Source organism: Arabidopsis thaliana, chromosome 5 (assembly GCF_000001735.4).
Source record: "Arabidopsis thaliana chromosome 5, partial sequence".
Lineage (NCBI taxonomy): Eukaryota > Viridiplantae > Streptophyta > Magnoliopsida > Brassicales > Brassicaceae > Arabidopsis > Arabidopsis thaliana.
The window spans coordinates 4,373,235-4,387,244 of NC_003076.8; the positions used below are offsets into that span (position 1 = coordinate 4,373,235).

General features: G+C 38.7%; 4 protein-coding genes across 9 annotated transcripts; 2 read left to right on the plus strand and 2 right to left on the minus strand.

The window, feature by feature from the left end:
- Positions 1 to 4: 4 nt before the first annotated feature.
- Positions 5 to 6,167, minus strand: AT5G13590 (uncharacterized protein). Of its 6 annotated transcripts, none has more exons than NM_121362.6 (7): positions 5,958 to 6,167; positions 5,396 to 5,491; positions 3,345 to 5,316; positions 2,873 to 3,185; positions 2,638 to 2,771; positions 517 to 2,553; positions 5 to 388 (listed from the first exon to the last, which is right to left on the minus strand). In NM_121362.6, the coding sequence occupies exons 2-6, from the start codon at positions 5,411 to 5,413 to the stop codon at positions 1,484 to 1,486; spliced, it is 3,507 nt and encodes a 1,168-aa protein (NP_196863.5). In that variant the 5' UTR covers positions 5,414 to 5,491; positions 5,958 to 6,167; the 3' UTR covers positions 5 to 388; positions 517 to 1,483. The 6 variants fall into 6 exon arrangements, with proteins under 6 accessions (NP_196863.5, NP_001331739.1, NP_001331740.1 ...); NM_001343281.1 differs by having other exon boundaries at positions 2,873 to 3,260; NM_001343282.1 differs by having other exon boundaries at positions 2,873 to 3,239; positions 5,958 to 6,122.
- Positions 6,168 to 7,197: 1,030 nt separating this feature from the next.
- Positions 7,198 to 9,263, plus strand: AT5G13600 (Phototropic-responsive NPH3 family protein; the record flags this gene model as incomplete). The annotated part of the gene is made up of 4 exons (NM_121363.1): positions 7,198 to 7,256; positions 7,340 to 7,409; positions 7,495 to 8,691; positions 8,814 to 9,263. The coding sequence occupies 4 exons, from the start codon at positions 7,198 to 7,200 to the stop codon at positions 9,261 to 9,263; spliced, it is 1,776 nt and encodes a 591-aa protein (NP_196864.1).
- A 477-nt stretch (positions 9,264 to 9,740) lies between these two features.
- On the plus strand, positions 9,741 to 11,865 carry AT5G13610 (sporulation RMD1-like protein, putative (DUF155)). The gene is made up of 7 exons (NM_121364.3): positions 9,741 to 10,230; positions 10,322 to 10,430; positions 10,520 to 10,682; positions 10,769 to 10,917; positions 11,010 to 11,161; positions 11,246 to 11,360; positions 11,446 to 11,865. Exons 1-7 carry the CDS (start codon positions 9,839 to 9,841, stop codon positions 11,572 to 11,574), a joined length of 1,209 nt encoding a protein of 402 aa, NP_196865.1. The 5' UTR covers positions 9,741 to 9,838; the 3' UTR covers positions 11,575 to 11,865.
- A 285-nt stretch (positions 11,866 to 12,150) lies between these two features.
- Positions 12,151 to 13,152, minus strand: AT5G13620 (uncharacterized protein; the record flags this gene model as incomplete). Its single annotated transcript, NM_121365.2, has 2 exons — positions 12,466 to 13,152; positions 12,151 to 12,382 (listed from the first exon to the last, which is right to left on the minus strand). The coding sequence occupies exons 1-2, from the start codon at positions 13,137 to 13,139 to the stop codon at positions 12,151 to 12,153; spliced, it is 906 nt and encodes a 301-aa protein (NP_196866.1). The 5' UTR covers positions 13,140 to 13,152.
- Between the last annotated feature and the right edge of the window lie 858 nt (positions 13,153 to 14,010).

Sequence of the window (14,010 nt, forward strand, 5' to 3'; positions counted from 1 at the left end):
CTCTGAAAAGAAAAGACTATAAATGTGTGTAGAATATTTGGCTTGTTTGGGTTTGATAAGTAAAACAAATTTTACAACTAAAAATTGCCAACTTTTTTAGTACAATAGCACCTTACACATTCCGTAGAACACATCATATGACGTATGTTGATGGATTTGCCAACCATAGTCAAGGGGAAGCTTAGCCTATAGTCTCGTCACTTTTAGAACACCAGCCTCTCTAAACAACTTCAATCTCTTGCTTCAGAAACATGAACTATGTACAAACTCATACACATTCCCCAATCAGATTATGGGTTCCTCTTCCGGTTCCCAACACTTTCCTCAACCCCTCATTAATAACATCTACTGATTCAACCTCGTAAAATTCATCTTTCACATGCCTACACTGGAAAAGCAACAAGATCAATCAGAATCCTTTCCCTCAAATGCAACATTAAAGTTCAAATTCACTTGGAATGAGGAAAAAGATAAGGAACCATCAAACACCCCATTGGGTTCAAATAGGTAGTGTACCTTTGGCCGTTTCCAGTTTGCTCTCGTCCATGGCCAGTAAATCCAGTTCTACCAAACTGTACATGCTTCAACATGATAGGTGATAAAGCTTATTATTGGGTCAAAACAATAATAGCAAACTTACTAACCCTTATTTCTCAAACTCCTTTGTCTCTATCAACTGAAAAGTGGCTATGTCAACATTTCAAGCAAGTTTGGTGTAGGTGGTGTACCTTTGGTATCTTGGATATACCTAAAGCCATATTGATGACATCGTGTTATGAATATCCATCATCTCGTTCTTCGCAGATGCAACTGAAAGTCCTAAACCAAATAACAGTTATAACTCAGCCATATATTGGGGTTGTTATGGTTCTGGCAAGTCCAACTTCAAGTAGAACACACGAGTGCTTCGGCAAAGATACTTGTTCATCAAGAACAAAACCTGCACGTCTCTCTGGCCTGAATAGTTCTACCGGTAAAAAGTCTGGACCCCTGTATTTTAACTAGAGGAAAGTGTCTCTTCTAACAACCTAGGCTAGCCATTCTTCATCCCCTCATATCCGTTAAACCAGTAACGTTCTACATAAGCCGGTTGAGGATTACTGAGTGTAGAGAAGACTAAAAAAACCACATGTATTTACACCATCTTGCTTCAGTTGTATACCCATTCCAACTCACAGACAGTGTTACAGTGCAAATGAGAACACCGGAAACTGAATCACAGCAAGAAAGGTAACAACATCTAGATGATACCACAACAGAAGTGCTATACATACACACAGCCAAGCAATGGCCAAGTTCAAAACTTTTTCGAACGATAGAGCAGAGTGTTCCTTTACATCAGTCATTGGAATGTCCACAATAATCAGCCACTGAATTGTCTCGGCCATGGCAAAATCACAGAACTTCCGTTTGATATCTGATTTACTATCACTTATCTTCCTGGTCTTAGAAGGTTAAAGCAAATTGAATACTAACCTTTATTTTAAAAACCATCACCACCGAGCTCATCCGGTTGCCAAATTTTACTGTTCTTTGAAGTTTCTTCCTCTTCCATATTCTTAGTTCTTCCAGATGCATTCTCAGTTGAGTTCTTATTTTCTCCATCAATTTCCATTAAACTCCCTTGTTCTTCAATTTTAATACGAGGGTCTTGTTGGAACCTCACAGCATCAGGGTCATTCTCTACATTAGTAGGTGCACAACCATCATTGTTAAAAGATGGTCTAAAAGAGCTGCTGGTACCATCATGTCTATAACCAAATCGTCTTCTCTCAGCATTAACATCAACACCAAATCGTTCAGAATGAATTTGACCTTCAAAGAAATCATCACTATAGTCAACCCTTTCTCGAGGATCCAAGTTATTCATGTTTCCATGGTTTCTATGTACAACATGATCAGATGGTTTCCTAAATGAGTTGCCATCTCTTCCATAACCTCGACCCCTTACATAACCTCGGCCCCTTGCATAACCCCGGCCCCTTCCAGCATTCGATGGTCTATGCGAGAAAGGTGGAGAATTGTGTCTTCTGACAACCATTTCTCTTGAATAACCAGAATGGTCAGGCGAGCTCATCCTCTCCACTTTGTAACCTGAGGGTGATCTTCGATGAGAAAAGTCTGTATGCCCACTGAACTCTTCCTGTGATCTATTCCTGAAAGACGAGGATGAACCATCTGATCTTTCTCTTGATCTAACTGGAGATCGTGAACGAAATCCAGGAAAATCTCGTTTGGGGTTGTTTACAAACTTTGTTCGTCCTCGAGCAAAACCACTCCGACCTCGATATGGACGTTGGTGATTCATAAACAGTGGTTCTGTGTTGTTGCATTGTAATCCCCTTGTGAATTTTTCACCATCTCTAAATCCGTGAAATGCAGATGTATCCTCTTTATTTGTTGGTCCTCTATTATATGAAAAGCTAGGGGATCTTCTCGGAAAGGAGTGAGCATATGGTGTAACTCCATCATTTGCAGGCCGTCTCCCTCTCTGAAAATTACTCATAAAAGCACCACCCCGACGAGTGTTTCCATGATTATCAAACTCAAATTCTGCATTCACAAGATGAGAGTCATATTGAATTTTAGAAACAATGAGCTTTGTTTTTCCATAAAAAAACTTAGATAGGACTTTACTTTTTGTGTCCTGGTCATGCAGATTGCTTTCTGTGTTATCAGGTAATCTCCTTCTGTCAGGTATGAAATTTAACCTTGGGCTTCTCATAATTCTGCCATGGTACCTCTCACGCGAGAATTTGCAGGATTCATCACTAGCAAAAGAAACAACAATGGAGAAATTAAATACACAAGCTTTCAATAAAGTACGAAACCAAGAAAGGATGGAGGTAAGAAAAGCGCTCAGAAATATCACCTCCCTCTGAAAGTATATTCCCGCGGTTCGAGTGGGAAATCATGAAATCTATCTCTTTCCATTCGGGGTGGCACAAAGCTGCCTGAAGCATCTAGTGCCTTAACTGGAGATTTAACCTGAGTTAAGTTTATAATTCGACTCTGACTACCGTCACTGCACTCCATAGGAGAATCATTGTCAATAGTAGACATTTCTGCCTTGAGTGAAACTGGACTACTGTTATCTACTATTTCAGGGTTTTCAATGCCGCCTGACACTGTAGAGACACCTGACGTTCCTTCACCATCCTGAACTATCCGGCCTTCAGTTTCACCTGATCCATCAAATATTCTACTTTGAAGTTCTGGAGAATGCCTCTTAATATGAACTTCAGTACTTGCCATTTCGACTAATTTCAAACATGATTCATCAACAGTATAATTATTAAACTTAATTGATGATTAGGTAGAGCATGCTTTAATATGTTTATTACCTGTATAACCAAGAAGTGCAGGTTGACTCCCTTTTTCTTCCACATGGTTAGAATTATGAAAGTGGACATGGCATGGAACATTAATGTTCCTTTGTTCAGTTTCAGAACCACCACACTCAGGATGTGCAACCTCATTACTTTCCGTGAAAACGGCAGCTGGTCCTTGGACCTTCCCGTCATCGCACAAATTTCTTTTGCCAACTTGCTCCTTTATTACTCTAGATAGATCATAACCACGATCTGATTCAAACCCATAACTGTATAACTGTTCCTCTAGCTCCTTACCAGGTAAAGTAATCTTCTCTTCATCATTTCTGGAAAGTTCATCAGTTCCACGAGAATTACAAGGGAGTTCTTTCGATATACAAGGCTTGCAATCATCTAGTATTTTCTCTTCAGTCAAGGAAGTAACATTCACACCTGAAGCATTGAGGTTATGATCTCCATGACCAGAATAAGTCGTGTAAACTCCACCATGTTTCAGCACTTCGCGTAATTTACCATTAGCTAAACTGCTACTCTGGCCCGAATTTTCTTTTGATGTACAGTCAGGATCACTCTGAACGCCTGGAATTATTGTCATTCCACTCAAGGGCATTGGTGCATTGCTGATACCATTTGAACAAGGTAAATATTTATCCTTCTGATATGGCGTAGAACTTGTAGGTAAATCAGGGATCTCATTTGATTGCATTATTGGGGTATGGGGATGATTCAACATTCCATCTTTCCTATTGAAAACTTCTGATTGAGAGAAGGTATTTGGCTCAGCCTTTATTGATATAGGAACCACTGTCTTCAAAATGCCAAATGAGGGACTATTTCCTTGGCTGAATCTGCCAATACCCTCATGTTTCAGTCCTTTAATAGATAGCCCGATTGGAGAAACTTGAGTACTCTCTGTTGCCTGCCTAACACTCTCTTCAATGATTTCTGACTTCACAGTCCTAAGGTTCACTGAACACACATTCCCAGCTCTTGCCTCTGATGTGGTAGCTGGTAGAGAAGGAGATTTCTCAATAGGAGGATATGAACTGAGGCCTAGACTAAGTGAGCATGTGGGATTAACATGATTATCAAACTGCATCAACGTCACCTTAGGAGAACTAAATCCTACACTTTCCTTCTGTCTTTCAGAAACAGACTTTGTAATAGCAGTCGTATCACGACAACTTGATCTCTCTATGTCACGAAGACTTCTGTTACTGTTTAAGAATGCACCACTTGTGCGATCTAGAGCATCTTCCCAAACATCCATGGTAGTATTCAAATCCCAATTTTCTCTGTTCAGGCCACTGTTGCCAGATTTGGTAGAAGTAGAATCTGTGTTATGAGCGGGACAAACTCCCTTGCTTAATGACAAATTCAGTTCTGTAGGCTCTTCATTCTTCCAATATGGAGAATTGTTTTTAGTGTTACAACTTAGCTGTAAGGAAACAGTCTTAGCACCAGAAGATGCTTCTGTTTGACACTCTCCTCTGAGAGTTTCCTTGTCACCTGTCTTCCGGACTATATCATGAGTCTTAAGAACAGTTTTTTCTACTTTCATCCGAGTTTGATTTGAGGGGACAACAAGACCAGCATGTTCAGCACCAACAGGAAGCTTTCCCATAGGAAAATGGATTGAACTGCCAAGTACGTTAGAACTAGAAGGGATGTCAAAGCCTGCCAATGGACTGGAGTGAATTGGAGAACTTGGCTTCTCAAATTTCACTCTAGTTTGGTCAAAAACTATGTTCCCAATGCTCTTCCCTTTACCAGAAATTCCCACAGGAACAGATGGTAATGAAGAGGTTGGTTCTCGACCAGTCATTTTCTGAGTTTCGTCAGCATGAGCACTCCTAGTATCACCTTGCTCATTAGGTTGTGGAATCTGAGTGGAGACAGCTTCTTCCATTTGCGGCTGAACAAGGTACTTCCTCTTCTTGATTGGAATATCACTGCAGCTCCATGTAGATGGTCTGATCCTAGGCTGAATGAGACAGAGGAAAAACACATCAATATGGGAATCTCAAAAAAATGTCCGAAGAGTTAAAGTGGGGAATAAACACCTCTTGGCTTCCAGACATAGTTGAACTTCGAGGGTCCTAATAAAAATCAAAACTTCACTCTTGTACCTTTTTACAGGCTAACTCCAACTAACACACCTACAAGATCAATATCATTATAAAGCAGAGAAAAAGGCAAAAGAAGAATTCAAATTCAAATGGATTTCAGATGAAACAAACATAAATCCCACAAGGTATCTATCTAACTAGACCCTAATAGACGCAAGTAAACAGTGAATCCAGAGATCAACAAGGCCCCTATAGAAAGGAAGAACAATCAAGAAGAAAAAAATGAAGTCAACGATAAGATTACAAAAAAAGTAAATCAGAAAGTAATATGGTTAGTGGAGAAAAATCTGAAAAAGTATCCAAAAAAGGATTGAATCCAATACGTAAAAACAAGATCGAAGCTAGTTACGTAAGACTCACAGAGCAGAGAGAAGAGTAATCAAAGAATTAGAGGTTCGCAAATCTACCGACAAAAACAAAATAAGTGTGAAAGAGAATAAGAAATCCAGATTTAGGGAAGAAAGAGAAAGGTGTTAGGGGAGAGAGAAGAATCTACCAAAAGAAGGAAGAGTGATGGAGAGGTTTGAGTGATAATGGATGATGAGGATGATGATGCAGTTTCCAGGAAAATTAAATAAAAAGTACAGTTTAGATATGAAATATATGAAGAGAAGGCTACACAGAGAAAGAGAGAGATGCTAAACTTTGACAAGGGCCACACAACTCTGCAGCAGCAACTTTGCCTCTTTATAACACAGTTTGACTCATCCACCCTTTTTTTTTTTTACACGGCTTTTTCAAGAATTATTTATAAATATTCGGATTTATAAAATCGATTCAGCGAATTATAATAAAGATTTGTATAAGACTGTAGTTTTTCAGAATTTTTGAAAATCATTATTACATGGTTATATGTCTATATGTTTAAATTTAGTGTTCTCATTTAAGTTTTGCTGACTAAACAGTTGTGGTCCTTGTCTCAAAACAAAATCCATTCATTTTTTTTATAATTATGATGTTTTTTTTTTTTTTTGTCATCCAAAATTAGTTAGGACTCAAACAAAATAAATATTAAATCTTATGATTATTGAAAATTAAGAAATTATATTTATTTCTAAAGTGAAAAATAAATAAAGATTGAGTATATACTGTACTTTATTGCGCCGTCGCCGGACTAAATATATGGGTGTGGTCATGCCGGCTTAATCCGATTAGTATGCCTAGGTTTAATTTCACACTAATCCGGAATTAACTCACTTACTTTTTCTGCTCTGGTCCATGGTTTTGATAATGGGCCTTATGAATTCTTTCCGTAATGGGTTTTGACTAATAAAATATTTTTTGGTGAAAAGAGCTAGCTCCACATTTAAGAGAGCAACTACTATATTGACCAGTCAAATATCTCCTACATTTATTAGTATTACTGTGGAATATTGAAAAATAATATCAAGAATTTAGTCATTTACCAAAATGAGCCAGATATTTTACCGTAAACACAAAGTTACAAAAGAAAAGAAGAAAGAGAGAGAGAGAGTCAGGCGTTACAGAAATAAAGGGAAAAACGAAAGTTGCAAAATTTTAGTAACAGCTAACTCCTGCAAACAAAACAAAAGCTTCGTCTGTATCTATCTCTCCCTTCAGACTCGGTCTCACCCCTACTTCTCCGATACAACCAAAACCCAAAATTAATTTATTCCCATTATCAACCCATATGTTTATGGGGTTTTGATGATCAACCATTTTGCAACACTTTTAGATTTGCGGAAAAACCAAAGAGTTGAAGTGAAAGAACAAAGATGGCTAGCTTGAAACTGGGTTCCAAATCTGAAGTCTTTCATCTTAGTGGTCACACATGGTCAGTCTTCTTCTTCTTCTTCAATCGCTTAAATCATTCACTAACAAAACAAAACGTTTCATCTCCTTTTGTAATCTGATCAGGCTTTGCAAGACTGGTCTTAAGCCCGATGTTATGATCCAAGTCGTAGACGAAAGCTTCCATCTCCATAAGGTACCAATTCTAATCGACTCAAAACTCTTTTGAATTTCTAAACTCATACGTTCACTTTTTTAACTTGTCTTGTTTTCAACATCAGTTTCCTTTGTTGTCAAGAAGTGGATATCTAGAAACTCTGTTCAGCAAAGCCTCTGAGACAACTTGTGTTGCTCAGCTTCATGACATTCCCGGTGGTCCTGAAACATTCTTGCTTGTAGCTAAGTTTTGTTACGGTGTAAGAATTGAGGTCACACCTGAAAACGCTGTGAGTCTCAGATGTGCAGCAGAGTATCTCCAAATGAGTGAAAACTATGGAGATGCAAATCTCATCTATCTCACTGAGAGTTTCCTCAACGATCACGTATTCGTAAACTGGGAAGATTCCATCAAGGCCCTGGAGAAATCATGCGAACCAAAAGTGTTGCCTCTCGCTGAAGAGCTTCACATTGTTTCTAGGTGCATTGGTTCTTTAGCCATGAAGGCTTGTGCAGAGGACAACACAAGTTTTTTCAACTGGCCAATCTCACTACCTGAAGGAACCACTACTACTACTATATATTGGAACGGAATACAAACAAAGGCCACGAGCGAAAACTGGTGGTTCAACGATGTATCATCGTTCCTAGATTTACCAATGTACAAAAGGTTCATCAAAACTGTTGAATCCAGAGGCGTAAATGCGGGTATCATAGCAGCATCTGTCACACATTACGCCAAACGGAATCTTCCTTTACTTGGTTGTTCTAGGAAATCTGGTTCTCCTTCAGAGGAAGGGACTAACTATGGAGATGACATGTACTATTCACATGAAGAACAACGAAGTCTCCTTGAGGAAATCGTGGAACTTCTCCCGGGCAAAAAGTGCGTTACATCGACAAAATTCTTGCTCAGGCTTCTTAGGACATCAATGGTTCTGCACGCGAGTCAGGTCACTCAGGAGACTCTGGAGAAGAGAATTGGAATGCAGCTAGACGAAGCTGCTCTAGAGGATTTACTAATACCAAACATGAAATACTCAGGTGAAACACTCTATGATACTGACTCTGTCCAGAGGATTCTTGATCACTTCATGTTGACGTTTGATTCAAGTATTGTTGAGGAGAAGCAAATGATGGGAGATTCTCATCCTCTTAAGTCCATCACAAAGGTTGCTAGTCTGATAGACGGCTACTTAGCAGAGGTGGCGTCCGATGAGAACTTGAAACTATCGAAATTTCAAGCACTTGGTGCTCTAATCCCGGAAGACGTGAGACCAATGGATGACGGTATCTACCGTGCAATAGATATATACATAAAGGTAAACTACTTAACCTAAATCTTCAATGGTTTCAAAGTTACTATGAGTTGCTTGCTTCTTAAGTATCATATTAGTCTTTTAGATAATGCATGTATGATGTATCTAATTTGGAGCTATATCAGGCTCATCCATGGCTAACAGAGTCAGAGAGAGAACAGTTGTGCCTGCTTATGAATTGTCAGAAACTGTCATTGGAGGCATGCACACACGCAGCACAAAACGAGCGTCTACCATTGCGGGTCATAGTACAAGTCCTGTTCTTTGAACAGATGCGGCTTCGGACATCTATAGCAGGATGGTTATTCGGCTCGGAGGAAAACAATGACACAAGCGGCGCGTTAGAAGGAAACAAGAACACAAACGCAAATATGGTGATGCATGGGATGAGAGAACGCGTATTCGAGCTTGAAAAAGAATGTATGAGCATGAAGCAAGATCTTGATAAGCTTGTCAAGACAAAAGAAGGACGCAACTTCTTCTCTAAGATATTCGGATCAAGATCTAAGACTAAGACTTCACCATGCGGTAAAGGAGGTGAGGACGCTCTAGTGATTCCTGAAACCAAAAATTGATGGAGAAGAGAAATGACTAATAACGACAGTTATATGATATGGTCTTAAGACACTTTGATCACTTTTGTTCTTGAATTTTACATGTTTTGCCTTTTTCTTTTATGCAATTCTTGCTTGCTTATAGGGTTTGAAAGACTACATGCGGACAGTAAAACTATTTTTTAGGTATGATAGAAAAAATTGGTCTTCTAGTGAATAGAAAGTGGTCACTGTAACCATTCAAATCTTTCAATATGCATCCAAGAATTTTCTAAAAATCTTGTTCATCTCACAACTATATATCAAAAATTTACTTTGTCCTAGTTATTGGGCCTAAGACCCATAAATACTCGGTTACCCAAAAAAAAAATTCTAGATCCTGAATTCTGATACACTGCCGTTTTTTCAATTCTATCTTCACAATGCTTGTCGTTTACACATAACAGCACGTTGTTAGTCCGTGAAATAAACAAACGGCACGCATAAACCCCAATACTCAAACAAGTATTAATAATTCTGCTATTAGGCAGAGAGAGGGCGGCTCTGTTGTTGATCTTCTTCTCCGGTGACTCTTACTCTCTGTGTAAAAAAGCAAAATGATGCGTTCCGTTGACGTCTACGTGAAAACTCTAGGCCCTCCCGTCCGTTCAATTCTCTACTCGATCTTTACCTCTCAGCAAAAACCTTCGTCGCTGCCTTCGCTTCCATTTCACTTTTCGTTGCGTTCGTCGTCGAATATTCCCACTCGTTGTTTCTCCAATGTCGTTGCGAAATCCAATTCTCCGATTTACGATTTTCAAGGATTCCGAAATCTCTTCACTGAGAGGGCTATCTCTTCGTCTACGACGACCCCCGTCGCTTCTGCTCAGCCGCAGCAGCTTCAGAATCAGAATCAGCATCCAGCTGAGGTTGATGAAGAGATTTCTATGGGCTTAGAGGACGAAGCCAAGCTTTCTATTCCTGTGCGAGCTTATTTCTTCTCCACTAGGTATAATTTTGTTCACAAACTTTAAAAGTGGATGTATTTGCCAATGTGTTTTGATGATTGAAGTAGTTTTTGGATTGTAAATTGTGTGCAGCGTTGATTTGAGAAGCTTAATAGAGCAGAACAAGCAGAACTTCATCCCACCTACTTCGCGTATGACTAACTATGTTGTTCTTAAGTTTGGCAATCATTCTGATCCCACTGTAAGTTCAATCTTATACCTTTATTCAGTTTTATGAAGCTGAGGTACCTTCTCATTGTGAAATGTTGATTCTTCTATGGATTGTTTCAGGATACTACTCGAGGACGCATAAGTGGGAGTGAGTCTATTTACATGGTAGTATTTCATTATGGATCGATTGTCTTGTTTAATGTAAGGGAACATGAGGTTGATGAATATCTTAAAGTAGTGGAGAGGCATGCCTCTGGGTTGCTTCCAGAAATGAGAAAAGATGGTGAGTTGCTTGCTTTTCTTTTGCGCTGTGTGCTGTTTTCGCAATGTTGCTTACTTTCTCATATCTCTGGTTCTGTAAAACTGTAGAATATGAAGTAAGAGAGAATCCAAATCTGGACACATGGATGGAGGTAGGACGGGATTTTATCAGGTTGCAGTTCTTGAATACTGATGGGATCAGAACCATAGGATGTGTTCTGGGCCAGAGTATTGCTCTGGATTACTATGGCCGGCAGGTAACCATGTCAAATCCTTACACATTGTATTCTGGAATGTGGAAAAATGAAAAGAGATATAACTGTGTGTGAGCAATCTGTTTCTGTTATAGGTTGATGGTATGGTAGCAGAATTTACTGAGATAAACCGTCAGTTGGAGATAACAGGAACGTTTACAATGAAAAGGAAAAAGCTGTTCCAGTTGGTTGGAAAGGCTAATGTGATTCTGGCTGATGTGATTCTGAAGCTTGGTCTTTTTGAGAGGTAAAGAAGGAAGAAGACTCGATGCCTATCTCAGACTAGTTTTGTGGATAATTGCGACTGACTTGTGTTTTGGGAAAATTGCAGGTCAGATATAGCTTGGAAGGATGCGAAATATGGTCAGATATGGGAGTTTCTGAGAGATGAATTTGAACTGACACAGAGTTTTGCAAACCTTGATTATAAGCTCAAGTTTGTAGAGGTATTATTATTATTATCATCCACACAATCTTTCTCCTATTTTTCGTTGTGTCGGAAAATAATAATAATTATTGGTGGTTTTGCAGCACAACGTTCGTTTCCTTCAAGAAATACTTCAGAACAGGAAATCAGCTACTCTGGAGTGGCTAATCATTATCCTGATTAGTATGGAGATCGCGATTTCTTTCTATAATATGTCTCGGGCATCCTTGTGATCGAGATCATCCTCTGCCATTTCTAAAGCATATTCATATTCTTTATTATGGTTACCACTTTTCTTCACAATGCAAAGTGATAACTTTATAACAAAGCTCATAAATAAGAATGAGTTTAGGAGTTAGGACTACGTTTGTTACAGATTCTCTTTGCATTTAAGAGCCTGCTTCTTTTCAGTCCAACAAGACTTGGTTATGCATATAAAATCATTTATTTCACAGGTGCAAGCCTTCTTTTAATTTCAATTTCAATGTAGTGTTGTTATATTAATAAAAGTGAAATTACGAAGCAAAATGAGGTTTTGAACTATGAGAATAAGGATTGAGAAATGTTTTCTAATGAAAACTTATATACACCAAGTAAAATAAGGAGTCATTGCATAAAGAAAGAGAAGAAGGGTAAATAAAATGAAAGATGTACTCGAAGGTGACGAAAAAAAAAGTCCATGCAAAATAGAAGTCATCCACACAACAACATACAATAATATCGAATACCACCAAATAAAGTTCCAAAAAGAAATGATAAAGGTACACACAACTCCTCAAGTTCAAACAAGAAGTATGATACAATAAAAACTAGAGAGCAACTCCATAGGATGGGGCAAGATTATTATTAATGGAGGATCTGGGAATGTATTTTCGAGCCCAAACATGTTTTCCATTAATGGTGTACTTGTTCCTTTCGATCCCATCACTTACAATCTCCGGTATCATGGCTGCAGAATGTAACACCATCTTTGCATACAGCGCCTGCTCATTCCCTTCCCCTCCAGGCATGATTATCGCTTCTATAATCTCTCCAAATCTCCTTCAACACCCAAACACACACACCATTTAAACACTCCACTACTATGTATATGCATGCCTTATATATAAAGGTTTTAGTAGTACCTGGTGAAGTAGGCATGCACTTCAGCTTCAGAAAGCGGGTATCCTCTAGAAAATGTGAGGAAGACAGTCCTGTCGTCTTCCCTTGCTTGCTCATCCTCAGAGAATACACCAACCTTGCTTGTTCTTGTTGTTGCTTGTTGTTCACTTAAGAACTGGCTACTTGATCCAGCTTTATGAACAGCCTTGCTAAACCCCAAGTGCTTCATATCCTCTATCACCTTTTCCTTCTCAGCTTGCACGCATATATCCTCAAAAGCTGGGTAACATATACTGGTTAAATGCTTCTTCATGTCAAGAAGAATGCTTTCACGGTTCTGGTGGATGACTGCGAGAGTAAGGTACTCTCCAGTCATCCGCGTGATCAAAGGTATGATTTTTTTCCCAAAGTTGGCAACAAACATAGAGAAATTTTCGTAGGACAAACAACTCAGACACATAACAACTTCGTCAGCCACTGTGTTGATGAAGAAATCAGGTAAAGAATTAAAGTTGACGATTAGGTTGCTTACAAGACCACTTTTCTCGAGATAGAGGAGAAAGCTCATGACCTGGAGAGACTGATTAATGTCTCGCCTTAGTCGCACGACAAAACGGCGGAAAAGGGCTCTGTCACACTTGTGGAAAGCATTGAACTCGTCTCGCGTCACGGCTACTGCAGATGAAGATGAAGCCATTAGTTAGTCTTTGCAACGCAGGTATGAGATTATCTGGTGATACTGATAAGTGATGAAAAGATAGATATAAGTAAGAGTGATTAAAAGGAATTTACTGAAATGTTGAATATGTAAATCTGGACAGACATTGTTTTCTTTATAAAGAGACCCAATTATTCATGAACCAATGTCTATTCTTATTTTTTCTTGAATTGTCCTATCCATTCCTATTTATACTCTGTCTTATATTTAGCTATTTTCATGTTTCCATATTATTTTATTTTCTGTCTTCTTGATACTAGTTTTAAACATTCCTATGTATTGTTTCTTGGAGTCCAGTTGTACAGCATTTTATTTATACTATATGGTCTATTCATATATGGCCAAGCAATTTCTTCTCTATGTCATTTAAATAAACTTTTCCAAGGATGTTTTGTTCCATATTGTTTGGTTTCAGAGGCTCAAAGACTTATTGACTTTCTTGAGCTTAAACCTTAGCAAACCAAGACTGAAGTAGTTTGATGCAAAACAGAGTCCAACACATGGAAATGAAACATAATATATGCAGAGAAAAGAACAGAGACTTTGATAGGAGAAAGGTGAGAAAGGAAGAGAGAACACACATAATATTTATGCTAAAGTCTGGGCCGAGTCACATCTCGGAATCCACTAGAATAAGCAAGTTACAAGAGGGAATTCCACAGAGAAAGAGTCTCACACTTGAGATCTCTTCTCTGTTACACTCTCAAGAGAAAAACCAAAGATTACACCTTTTTAATGGCTATCTCTCTCTCTTGCTTGCTTTCTACATTGTATCTCTCTCTTGCTCATTTCCCTTTGCCACGTTCACAGCATAGCTTCATCTTATATATACATGTGAGAACACCTTAGA

Coding starts and splice junctions, on each gene's coding strand:
- AT5G13590 (NM_001343281.1), bottom strand. Junction 3,261..3,344: donor TGCACTTCTTGGTTATACAG/GTAATAAACATA, acceptor GTTTGAAATTAG/TCGAAATGGCAAGTACTGAA. Junction 2,772..2,872: donor GAATATACTTTCAGAGGGAG/GTGATATTTCTG, acceptor TTCTTTTGCTAG/TGATGAATCCTGCAAATTCT.
- AT5G13610 (NM_121364.3), top strand. CDS start 9,839: ATGATGCGTTCCGTTGACGTCTACGTGAAAACTCTAGGCCCTCCCGTC. Junction 10,431..10,519: donor GCAATCATTCTGATCCCACT/GTAAGTTCAATC, acceptor GGATTGTTTCAG/GATACTACTCGAGGACGCAT. Junction 10,918..11,009: donor TGGATTACTATGGCCGGCAG/GTAACCATGTCA, acceptor TTTCTGTTATAG/GTTGATGGTATGGTAGCAGA.